At 40.7% G+C, this 12121-nt stretch overlaps 2 protein-coding genes across 3 annotated transcripts; both read right to left on the minus strand.

Moving 5' to 3' along the window:
- LOC117304409 (ectonucleotide pyrophosphatase/phosphodiesterase family member 7-like) lies at positions 1-3013 on the minus strand. The gene is made up of 4 exons (XM_033788843.1): positions 2867-3013; positions 1560-1659; positions 1118-1292; positions 1-228 (listed from the first exon to the last, which is right to left on the minus strand). Exons 2-4 carry the CDS (start codon positions 1644-1646, stop codon positions 23-25), a joined length of 468 nt encoding a protein of 155 aa, XP_033644734.1. The 5' UTR covers positions 1647-1659; positions 2867-3013; the 3' UTR covers positions 1-22.
- Positions 3014-4373: 1360 nt separating this feature from the next.
- LOC117304410 (kelch-like protein 24) lies at positions 4374-11640 on the minus strand. Of its 2 annotated transcripts, none has more exons than XM_033788845.1 (8): positions 11478-11640; positions 10351-10570; positions 9897-10038; positions 8959-9575; positions 8564-8800; positions 7758-8047; positions 7232-7381; positions 4374-6228 (listed from the first exon to the last, which is right to left on the minus strand). In XM_033788845.1, the coding sequence occupies exons 2-8, from the start codon at positions 10533-10535 to the stop codon at positions 5960-5962; spliced, it is 1890 nt and encodes a 629-aa protein (XP_033644736.1). In that variant the 5' UTR covers positions 10536-10570; positions 11478-11640; the 3' UTR covers positions 4374-5959. The 2 variants fall into 2 exon arrangements, with proteins under 2 accessions (XP_033644736.1, XP_033644735.1); XM_033788844.1 differs by having other exon boundaries at positions 11474-11640.
- Between the last annotated feature and the right edge of the window lie 481 nt (positions 11641-12121).

The raw sequence follows: 12121 nt of genomic DNA on the forward strand, positions 1-12121 counted from the left end.
GTGAATTCTTAGTTGGGCTGATTCATTGAATGGCCACGTTTCCTCCTGGGTACTGGACGGTGCCTGCCTTTAGACCCTGTTTAATTGCCGTTACCCATATAGGCTCCACTCCAGGCGTATTGAACCAATCTGTATAATTTAATGTCTCATAGAATGTCTTAGCCTTGTATCCAGTCGTCAGGTTGTAGTACTTGTTGAAGGTGATACCATGGCTTTCTGGGTACAATCCTAGACAGAAAAAAAAAATCAAAATTAGTAGGAGTTTGATTTTAAAGTTAGCAAATACAATAACTGTTTAAAAACCTTTGGAATTTTTTTTTGGAATTTGTGTCATTTGGTAAAATTGACTAAATTGCAAGAGAATAATGAAAGAAAAAACACTTTTGTTGCTCAAAGTGTGCTTTCAGATGCCTAACTATTAAATGGTTTCAGGCCTGAAGTATTGACGTTTGAGCAACCTCAAAAACTAACGTTTCTTCACAGGGAGCCGTTTCTCACAATGTTTTACAGTATCAACAGCTCTCCTTGTTTTACCAAGTAAGCTATAACATTTGTTTTGAGAAATAACCACAGTGCCTTTAAGGTATTACACTTAAAGTCACCTGGAAGTGGTATTTTTTCAAAATAAAGCTTTTGTCACTAATATATGTGTTTTGATGAGTGGAATGTGAATAAACAGTTAACTAAGGTTTAACAAAATCAGTTCTTATGTTATTTACAAATGTAAGAGTAGACCCCGACCCGAGAGGGCGCTGTTCGTGACGTCAATCGAGGCAGACTTTGCCTGTAATGCGTAGAGTACAATGCCGACCAGGTGTATTGCTGCTGAATGCAGAAAAACACTTTTTGAAATGTACCAACTCACGACTTGGAAGTACATGTACTTTGCACGTGTGTTACTATACGCATTGCAGGCAAAGTCTGCCTCGATTGACGTCACAAAAGGGGTAGGCGGAGTCAGCCCCCCAAACAACTTTATATATTTTTTAAACATATAAATCGTGACAAACAATTACAAAAAAAATTGTTTTATTGTTCGTAAGCATATACTCTTATGTTTGAAAGAAAAACAAAATATATATTTCCAGGTGACTTTAACCAAATCGCAACCTCGTACCTGTGACAATGGTGTACATACACGGCATAGATAGAGTGATGTAAGCAGGCTCCAACCAATCAGCTTTCACCCCATTCTTCTCCATGGATCTTAAACCCGGAAGTTCCTCTCCGAAAAGGTCAGCGCGCATGCCATCTAAGAGAAGTAGCATGACCTTGTGCCTCGAGTTGGAGTCCTTAAAGACACAATTAACTTATATTAAAACTTGTACTAAAGTAGACATTTTTGGCAAATGACATGTTCTTACGTTTATTTCAATGCTACCACATAAAAAAAAAATACAAAGAATGTATAAAAGTCACCTTTAAACAATGAAAACATCTAAACAACAGCCCCCCCCCCCCCCCCCGGCGACACAGACACAAGATGGGAAAGACAACGCATAATCAATGCCGTTTTACATAGAAAATTAGCATGGAATTAACAAGTTAATCATTCTGACCGTTGTGTCTTCTGCATGCTCAGCTGCGACAAGACCCAGAATCACAACGGCTCCCAGGAGTAAGATCGACGTTTTCTTCATTTCCATCTTGAAAAAAAAACCTGTGGGGAATGAATGCATCACAGCTATAATAATAGAAATCAAGTTATGATGTAAAGAGGCCAAACCGAAACGTCACATAAGCCCTTTTCACACTATAGTTATTTCCCGGGAAAATCCCGGGAACTTTTGGGAACACGACAGAAAAAAATCTCCCAGGAATTTCCCGGGAAATAACTAATTCCCAGAAAATAATTACCCCTGCTCAGGGGTACAACACGTTTTTCCGTGAGACGACCGAGCATTCCTGGGAAATACTCCCGGGAGTTACCAAATTGGGGTAGTGAGAACCGTTGCTGGGGTGACGGTAGGGTTAAAACCTCCCAGGATTTTCCCGGGAGTTTCTTTTTTGGGGAAATGGCTCTGTTGTGTGAAAAGGGCTATCGTGACATTGTAACAATATGAACCTGGTGTACTTTTAGCTTGGGAAAATTATGCCATTCAATCAAAGAATGAACTGCCTATAAAGGTCGGTAGAGCATTGATGCGAATCAATGCAGAATACCAGTGATCATACACTGTCACAGACATAGGGAGTCGGTGCTGCCAGAGGGATGAACATGAATAATGTAGCAGCATTACAACGAACTTGACCTTTTTCGTCAAACTCACCAAGCCCGTGAACAAGCACAAAATAGTACTAAAAAGCACCGTGCAGAGAAAGGCTGTTTTGCCATTAAAATATGACGAAAGTGTAAAAAGAGAGTCAAGTTTGACATGTTGTAATACTAATATTGACCTCCAAATACAGAGCATGCCTCTGAAACTTTTAGAGTGAAAAAAAAAAAATAAAATAAAGATTTACCCCAAAATAGTCTTTATGATATAAACGACATGTTTCGAGTACATGATGTTTTGCCATTGATGGCCACGCGGGGTCCCGGTGATTTCACCAAGACCCAATATTAAGTGTGACACTGATGATGGCGTCAGTTGAAGTGGTCAAAATGAGACTTGCAAAACCACCCAGAAACACAAATGTTTAATGTGACTTACTTGATACAAACATCGTTTGGTAATCAAAAGCACACTCTTATACACGGCGGCACGATTCATACATGAAATGTCACCTGACGGTCGGTGATTCCAAATTCACCTATCACAAACCGAAACGACTTCAACTTATACACAACGGTATGACTTTCAAAATGGAATATTCGTGAAATAAGTAAATATCTTTCGAAAAACAGAAGGAAATGTTTCGACTCACCACCAGAGTAAAGTCAGACTTTCAAAGTAGACGAAGCTGCTCGTCCCTACCCTCTCTCTCTATTAATGTGTTTGATTCAAAGCTGCAATGGAGACAACTAAATATAGCGTCACAGGTTATGTCTTTTTAGATTGATTTGGCGCAATACAAATGCCTATTATGTATTAATGCGCCCCAGTGAAAGCGGGTTCGGCCTTGATAGTGATCCCTCGTGCGTGTATTCTGCAAGGTCGCAAGAACGATCAAAGTGACATTGATATAAACAAAAGTACGATGAATAATTTCCGTCAAAGAATCGATTATAACATTCAAGCAATAGATTGATTTTAGCTCGTTATATATCTTTATCATGGTGCGGCCGTCTTGATTTTCACCCATTCAAATCAATGTTACCAAAGCGAGGCTTGAAGGAGAAATAGTCTGGTTCTTCTTTTTTCAATGAATTTTAGCATCCATTACTGTTATTGGATACAGTGAACATGACCAAGATGGTGGAAGCATGATAGAGGTCTGTATACATGCCAGATCGACGTTCTTTCCTTTAATCTATAGTCTTCAACAACAAAAAGATGGCAAGCCACCCTTGTAGATTTGTTTTTTAACGCAAACATATCAGCAACTTATTATATAAACATGTCATTGGTCTGACGTCACAAAGTATAGTGACACAATGGTCGACGATTGAGTGGTGGAATGGTACTGCTGCAAAAGACTACACATTGTCATTAGGCATTGCAATCATGGAGATCAAGTGAACCTTAAAAATACACCAAGCGTGATTTATAAACCTATATTACTTTCTGTGTCATCCAATGCATGTCAACTCTAGTCTAACATTTAGACGAGTAGGCCTACCGTATAAAGGATCTACCAATTCGGCCGACTAGAAGGCGCAGTCACTTGTTAGTTGAGCAAGATGACGATGGTTTTGGCCTCTTCGTTGGCCCGCCCATGTTCCTAACGTCTTCGTGGGTGACGATAGGCTAAATTACTGGCTCAATTTATAACAAAAACGGTGTAAGAAGAGGCGGTAAAACAAAGCGCAGAATACAATTCATTATAAAGAATGTACATTGTACATACATGCGCAAGCCTGGGCCTCTTATACCGCATGTACCGTATAGGCTCATGCACTTATATTGCAGTCTACACCGTAATGACTTGTGACAACATTGCCGTTATGTGACCCTATTGACTATGGATTTGCAAGGGATGAACAGACTGTTAAATATGTAATCGAGGTCAGTTGCGTGATCACTGTCAGTTCTTTCATTATTCTCTTGCAACTTCGATGATCAATCGAGTCCAAATATTCACAGATTTGAAATTTCATGCATACAAGTGAGAATACTGGTCCTTGACAATTACCAAAGGTGGCCAATGCCTTTAAACTTTTTTTTTTTCTGGCAACACAGTAGAGGTCTATTTTGGTCTACATCTAATTTCAAGTCAACAGTATTATGACAAAGAAAAATAAACATGCAGAAAGGTTTCTCAACAACTAGTTCACGTCATACCAATCCATAATTTGCTTTTATTTCACAAAATACATTATGATATTAAATAACTAAGAAGTTTTCAATATACACATGTATATATTATTATATGTATAGGCCTACGGCCGCAATTACTATGCAGGCCATCACCAAACTGTTGGCAAGTATTATAAAACCAAAATCAAACAGGTTTGAAGCATTTTGTTGAATATTCCCCCAATTATTGAAGGTAAAATCTGGAAGGAGCAAATGAGCCTTACTATTAGCAAAAAAGAGAGTTATGTCTGCTGCTGCGCCGGCGTCTCAAGAGGTCTCCTAAAAGAATCTCCATTAAGACACACTTCCAGGGGTTAAGATCGAGCAAACCATTCTGGGAAAGAAACACAATTGCAAGGCAAGATCGTACACCACTGGGATGGAGGTTGAGCCAACTCCCACGATGGTGGTCTATGGAGAGAGTGCGCCCTCTTGTGGCAATATTAATAACAGGAGAGTCTTGAATTAAGACTAGTTCATTGATCAAATCAAGGCTGGACGGAGGGGAAAATGGTCAGGCAGCTCTTTGGTATTGTGAACAATAGTATCCACTGACCAATATTGCACGTGTGGTACCAAACACAATGGTTGAACATAGGGTTGGGCGAGATTGGTCATTCGAATCATATTCATATAGTCACAATAATCATTCTTAGTTTATAAATAATAAATAAATATCAGTTTGTTAAATTTATATTAATGTATATTATTCTTAGTTGGGTAGTAAAAAGATGCACAACACATGGGTATTTTCATTCGGGCAGTATCCGCGGAAGAATCATCAAGTTGCATTCTTTAATTGAACATTAGCCCTCTCATTGGTCATTATCAACTGGTCAATCATCTGGCCATGTCCGAAACAATGATTGATATCCGTGGCTATGGTGAGAACGTGAAGCAGTCTGATTCCTCAACAGTGGCTTTACAGATGCTGGGCCTAGCCCTAACCATAGCCGAATGTTTTCTCAAAATGAGTATTCTCAATTGGGTAGCCATTGCTACATGGGATCGAAGTTGACTTCACCCTCTCCATACCCTCTATACAACATCAATGGGCCATGGATTTTCTCAACAGTGTCATTACAGAGGCTGGGCCTAGCCCTAGCCGTAGCCAAATGCAGCTTCTCGAATGAGTCTTCTCAATTGGGCAGCTATCGCTACATGGGATCGAAGTTGACTTCACCCTCTCCATACCCTCTGTACAACATCGATGGACCAATGATTTCCTTAAGTGTCTTTACAGCTGCTGGGCCTAGCCCTAGCCATAGTGGGCGTGTCGATTAGCTTCCCCGGGCCGACCCCGGTCTGCCCCCAGCACATTCGAATAGCTTTGACGTCATTCCAGGGGCTCACCCAAGTGCCCGGCTTGTGGAGTGGGTTACTTGGGGTTGGCCCCAGGTGCATGATGTCACCACGAGAGGGCGAGTGATCGTTCGATTAGCTATTGTCAGGGGCTCACCCGAGTGAGCACCACCGAGGGGTAGACACAGCCTAATCGAACCCACCCAGTGTATTGGATGCGGCTTCTCAGATGAATTTTCTCAATTGGGTAGCCATCGCTACCTGGGATCATAGTTGACCTCACCCTCTCCATATCCTCTATACAACATCGATGGACCAATGGACTTCAGTCCGTGTATATCACTCGGTACATGCATAGTGAGACAATTCCTAACTACAGTGACCACACCGTGGAGATACAAAGAGAGAGGCATCGTTCCGACTACTGACCATTTGTCTGTGCTTGGGTCGTAACATTCGATCGAGTCCCATTTACATTTGGACGAATCAGTCTGCAGATTGTCCCCACCTGCCACATAAATCTTCCCTGAAAAAGAAAAACGGAAATATTGTGAGAAAGGAGATGGGCCTTTTTTTATAGCACATGTATCCGTTAATAAGGTACTCAAGGCACTTCAATCAATCAATCAATCAATTGATAGAACATTTATTTTCACATGATCTGTACTTGGAGGCATCATCCTAAAAGCCGAGGCTTGTGATGGATGTGCCTGTCACAACAATAAAAAACAAAACAGGATAAACAGCACTAAATTGAAGAATCAAGAAATAATAACTGTTACAGTAGATAAATACACAAAGGTTAAAGCCATTATACACTTTCGGTACAGAAAAAAAAAAGTTCACAGATTTACAAATAATTTTCATGGTTTACAGAAGGTAATGGTGAAAGACTTCTCTTGTAATATTGTTCCATGAAATGCTTTACTTTTTGAGAAAACATTAAAACAATATAAATTCTCGATAGCGAGAATTACGGATTTATTTTAAACACATGTCATAACACGGCGAAACGTGCGGAAACAAGAGTGGGTTTTCCCGTTATTTTCTCCCGACTCCGATGTCCGATTGAGCCTAAATTTTCACAGGTTTGTTATTTTATACGAACTTGTGAATGTGATACACAAAGTGTGGGCCTTTGGAAAATACTGTTTACCGAAAGTGTCCAATGGCTTTAAACCATGGTAAAAACAAAGTAGACAGGGGAGACTTGAACACACAGAAACCAGGTCTCTGAAGATGGGTCTCTGAAGATGGGTCTCTGAAGATGGGTCTCTGAAGACAGGTCTCTGAAGACAGGTCTCTGAATTTGTTCTGTGAGCCCCCAACCAAGCCCTGCAGAACATAAAGCAACTACTGCCCAGAAGGCAAACCCCTTCTCTTAGCAATAAGTGAGTGAGTTTTATTTACGCTCTTTACACAACACGAGGGTTAAGTGTTAAGACCGAGACTCAAACCCCCACTCTGTTGATCAGAAGACACCAGAGCCCCACCCCCAAGAGGATAAAAAGCCTCTCTATCTGTCTTACCATTAAGTACTGTGGCTCCAGTACACATGTGTGCACCGATCATCGGTGAGACGTTAAAGGCTTTGTCGCATGCAGGGTCGTACACTTGCACCTCCTGGAAGGCCCCACCAAAGATGTAGATCATGTTATTCAATAAAACACTCTTACAACCTGGTAATGGAAACAACACATCAATGGTTAGAGGTCAAATATTAAAGATCAAAGGTAAGAGGTCAAGAAAGATGGAAGTAAAAGGCACAGCGGAGTGGTAGAAGTGTAGGAGAGCTGAGAACACTCTTACAACCTGGTATTGGAAACAACACATCAAAGGTTAGAGGTCAAATATTAAAGATCAAAGGTAAGAGGTCAAGAAATGGAAGTAAAAGGCACAGCGGAGTGGTAGAAGTGTAGGAGAGCTGAGAAAAGTGGCGAATGAGAGAAAACAGTACGGCGACCCAGGAGTGAACTCCAATTACAATTTGAGGATGAGGCGGCCACGGACTCAAGTCTTTGCTGAATGACGATAAATTGTTATAATTGACTTTACCTTTTCGTACGACTTGTAGAGTATCGATAACACTCCATGTCTGAGACTGCGAATCGTAACACTGTATACCGTTGAATACATTATCGTCTGACGTGATCCCACCAATCACATACAGCCTCTCATTAAATGCAGTGACGGCTGGGAATGCAACGGGCGCTATCATTGGTTGGATACAGGTCCATGTTTTCGTTTCGGGGCTGTAGGTTTCTACGCTGGCGAGTTTGGTTATTCCGTCGTAACCGCCGATGACGTAGATCTGCCCACACAGGACAGCCGAACAATGCTGATACCTGTTAAAATTACAAGAAAAAAGGGTTTACAGTTGGTGTGTTTTTGTTTGAAGTACATAGCACTACTGATAACAAAAGATTTGATAACGTCAAACCACTAAAATGTAATGTATAGAAGACAAAAGGAAAAAATACATTTGATTTTTGGAGCCATTTGATTGTTTTAACTCTATGTTAAGGTAAATGTCTACAAAAAAACTAACATGTGAAAATTGCATTTCAAAAGGTCAGTCAAGTTTTTTAGAAGTCGCCAAAAATCCAGAGCGAATATATCCTTGCTGCAAGAATAATCCCTAATAGGAATACACAATATGAGAAACGTTCCTACTAAAGTAACACTTCTCAGATTAAACTTTTTACGTCTAAACACATTACTTCGAAGTGAAATAACTCCCCAAATGTTGTATACTATCGAAAGCTGCTATAGGCTTCTAACCAAAAGGTTTGATTGGTCTTTATTTTTGATGACCAAACAGATCCCTTTCATTAACTTTTCCGAAGAAGGCAGCCACATACCTCGCAATGTTTAATCCTTTTTGAGGTTCCCACGTATCCATTTCAGTGAGGTACCTCCAGACACAGGCAGTTGCTCCTAAATGTCTCTCTCCGTCAAAGCCACCAGTTAAAAAAATATCGTTCTTAAAGCGTACAATGTCGTACATGACTTTGTTACGCAGCGTGTACGGGAGTGGCGCCAGTGTGCTCCAATGGCGCAACTGAAGGTGAGGATCGCAGCAGTATGTCTGAGTATTACTGTAAAAAAAGAAACAATAGGGTTTTTCATTTTATTATTACAAACAAAATGCACGGGAGTTTGCCGAGATCCCTTGAAGGGAAGATTATCTAAACAAACAACCTCGATGATTGATGTATGACTTCATAAAACACAACTGAAGATTGCAACATCATACCTCTTACTAAGTTCAGGTGAGCCAGGGTGTCTGTTTCGTACGCCCCCAACAACGACAAGCACCTCCACATAGTTTGTTGACCTCCGCGGACACCTCCATTCCATCGGAGGGGAGGTCACTTTATCCTCTTTGCAATCAAGAGCTAATCCAAACAGTTCTTTACATCCAGTCAAGTGCTCCACAGACTTACTCACTTGTTCTAGACACTCGTGTCCGATGAATGGTAATCGAACATGTTTGACTAACGAGAGAAAACATTCTTGCTTAGCGTCTCGATCTTCCCCCGTCGTTAGCCATTCCAAGAGAGCGTGAAGGAGTTCGGTCTCACTTCTTAAGTTCAAGTTCTCATTGGCTGCATACTGGTATAACAAGTGAGAACTGGCCCTAAGAAATGCCTCCGTCTTAGAAACTTCTGGGAACTTGTGGACTACGAATCTGCAAGCTGCTTCGGCGAGTTCCACGCAGCCCTGGGATTCGGCGAAGCAGTGCATCTCAACGCAGTTGTCTACGTCCAGCTGTCGTATGAGAAAGTTACTGCAGGCATAGACCAGACATTTGATGAGGAAGAAATTGGCTGTTGCTAGAAGCTCCTGAACATTTGCTGTTGTTATCCGTACCTGTACGCAAGATAAAATATCACTATCAAAATCCAAAAGCTTTCTCACCTCCCCAGAAAGTACAGTCCTGAGCTGCTGTGACACCCCGAGGGCTTTTTGAAACACAAATTCAACCTCTACATGTATCCTTGCAGGGTACCCACTTATTACACCCCTGGGTGAAGAGAAGCAATTACAGTAGAGTATCTTGCTCAAGAACACAAATGTCATGATCGGGATTTGAACCCACACCCCGAGGACTTAACCACCAGAACTTGAATTTGATGCTATAGACCACTCGGTCATGACACTCTAAATGCATCCTACATGTCCTAGCTTTACCTGTGATGTATAAACGTAATCCACAATCAGTTGAAGCATCTCAGAGTTGACATCTTTAAGAGTGACTCTCTGCTGACTCTTCTCCTCCAGATTTCCGGTAAACATTGCCTTGAAGTATGGACTACTTGCCGCTAAGACAACTCTGAAAATGACGTTCAATTACAGAACTGTTATATGTTTGGTAATCACTATTTAAAGGTAATGACAATAAAAACTTACTGAGTTAGAATACAGTGCGCCTTTACAAATGCTGTGTTATTATTATTATTATTACAGTAGCATTAATCTTTCTGCTCTTAACATTTAGGCCTACCACTCTGGATTTTCCAAAAACGTAACCACCTTTTGAAAGAAAATTTTCACAGGTTAGTTTTGTTGTGTACATTTATAATCAAACGGTTAAAAAAACCAAAGGTAAACGTTCCCTTTTAAACTAAATACAAATAAAATGTACCTATGACATGATATCTGCTTGTCCTCGGTGACAAGGACAACATCAATCAAGTCCTCAGTTTGACGCATTTCATTGAAAGAGGAAAGCACAACACCAGGAAGGGCATAGTTCTCGTAGTCACAGAAATCACGTCGTTCTTGAGCGACATCGTCATCGCTGATGGCTGGCCAGGCTGAGGAAGCCATTTTGAAACTAGTGTATCAGATCCCGCAGAATAAGGCTTCAATAAAAAAAAAAGAGACATGGTTAAAATGATCAGTGAGTGTTCACCCCATCCACAAGCTAGCGTATCCTGGGAGATACACACACATTGCGGGGATACATGTGTAACATGTGAATTTATTAATTTTTGACTCCATCTCAAATTCACAAAGCTGATCTTAAGAAAGATTACCATCCACTTGACTAGAATGCCCAAAATTGTACAATCTAGGGTTTTTAAAAATTAAAATCAAAGATAAATACCAAGTAAACACACTCGGGGAAACCTTGCTCCCCTATTAAAAATGATGCACAAATAAAAAGAAAGGTCCCATCTAAAGCTAGCTACGTACTATCCCCCCTACCACCACCCAATAATGTTTTGCCACCTCTTCCACCATGACTTCACTTGCTCCCCCCATGCCCTACCCCAACATGCCCAACCAATGCCCCTCCCCCAAATTGTATGCCACAGAGCAGTTACCATGGTTACCTTACACTATATTCTATAATTACTCTAGTCCCACTCTACCCTATCCGTATCTCACAACAACCGTTCAACCAGGTTCAACCCACAACACAAGATCCAATCAGTCATGCCAGTAAACAAATGCCAGCAATAAATTGGTAAAAACTAATTTACACTGACTTTGATCACTGTTTGTTTACAAACAAATGCTTGCTCAGTCATCAGTTGCTGAATTAGAGCATTAGAGCAACTGCAATGTGATTGTGTACAGTCAGTGCCATCCAGCCATGCCAGTGAGTCGTGACAGTGGTCAGTTAGGCCAGAGCAGTGCCAATCCCAATGGTGCAAAAATAAACAACAAAAGCTTTATTTATTTACACACCAATGCTCTATTGTATTAGTATTTATTACATAAATAATAGTATTAATTTAATAATTTTACCATGATTTTACCTACTGTTTTGATGAAACATTCGATCTTGATCCATGGGTAACTGAGCGATGCCTGGTGGGATTCGATTTGACGAGAGTTTGCTAGTAACGAAAGTGTACGAAGCAAGAAAAGCGAAAAATGGCTTCATAAATCGAAGGGAGGCTGTGAGAGTGAGAGGATCGGTAGGTTGAGCACCAAATCGTGTTTGTGGTCAACAGCCGTCAATTGACGCACTTTTGTTTGCTTGGTCTTCTTATAGAATAGAATAGAAGAGCCTAATTTGTTTATCGGGCCCAAAAGAGCTATGTTATAAATCAAATCAGAGAGTAGAGGAGCATTATCTGCTTATTTCACAATTTCAATTTCATTGACGCTGAACTGTAAGTACTAAGAACACGGAGCGCTTTAAAAAAGATGGTTAGAAATGAGTTGTGCTATTTTCATCCAAAATAATAATAAACACAAAATGTCCATGCCGGCGCATGCAATTATGTCCTCTGTACGCACTACTACCTCGGAGGACATTATTGCATATGCAATTGTGTCCGCCCGGACACGATTGCATATATGCAAAAGTGTCCGGACGGACGGACAGTATTGCATGGCGGATCTGACACCGGTTTTTAACAGTCGCTGATTTTTCGGAGAATTGACTGACAGTCGTTGAC

The sequence above is a fragment of the Asterias rubens genome, chromosome 21, assembly GCF_902459465.1.
Source record: "Asterias rubens chromosome 21, eAstRub1.3, whole genome shotgun sequence".
Classification (NCBI taxonomy): Eukaryota; Metazoa; Echinodermata; class Asteroidea; order Forcipulatida; family Asteriidae; genus Asterias; species Asterias rubens.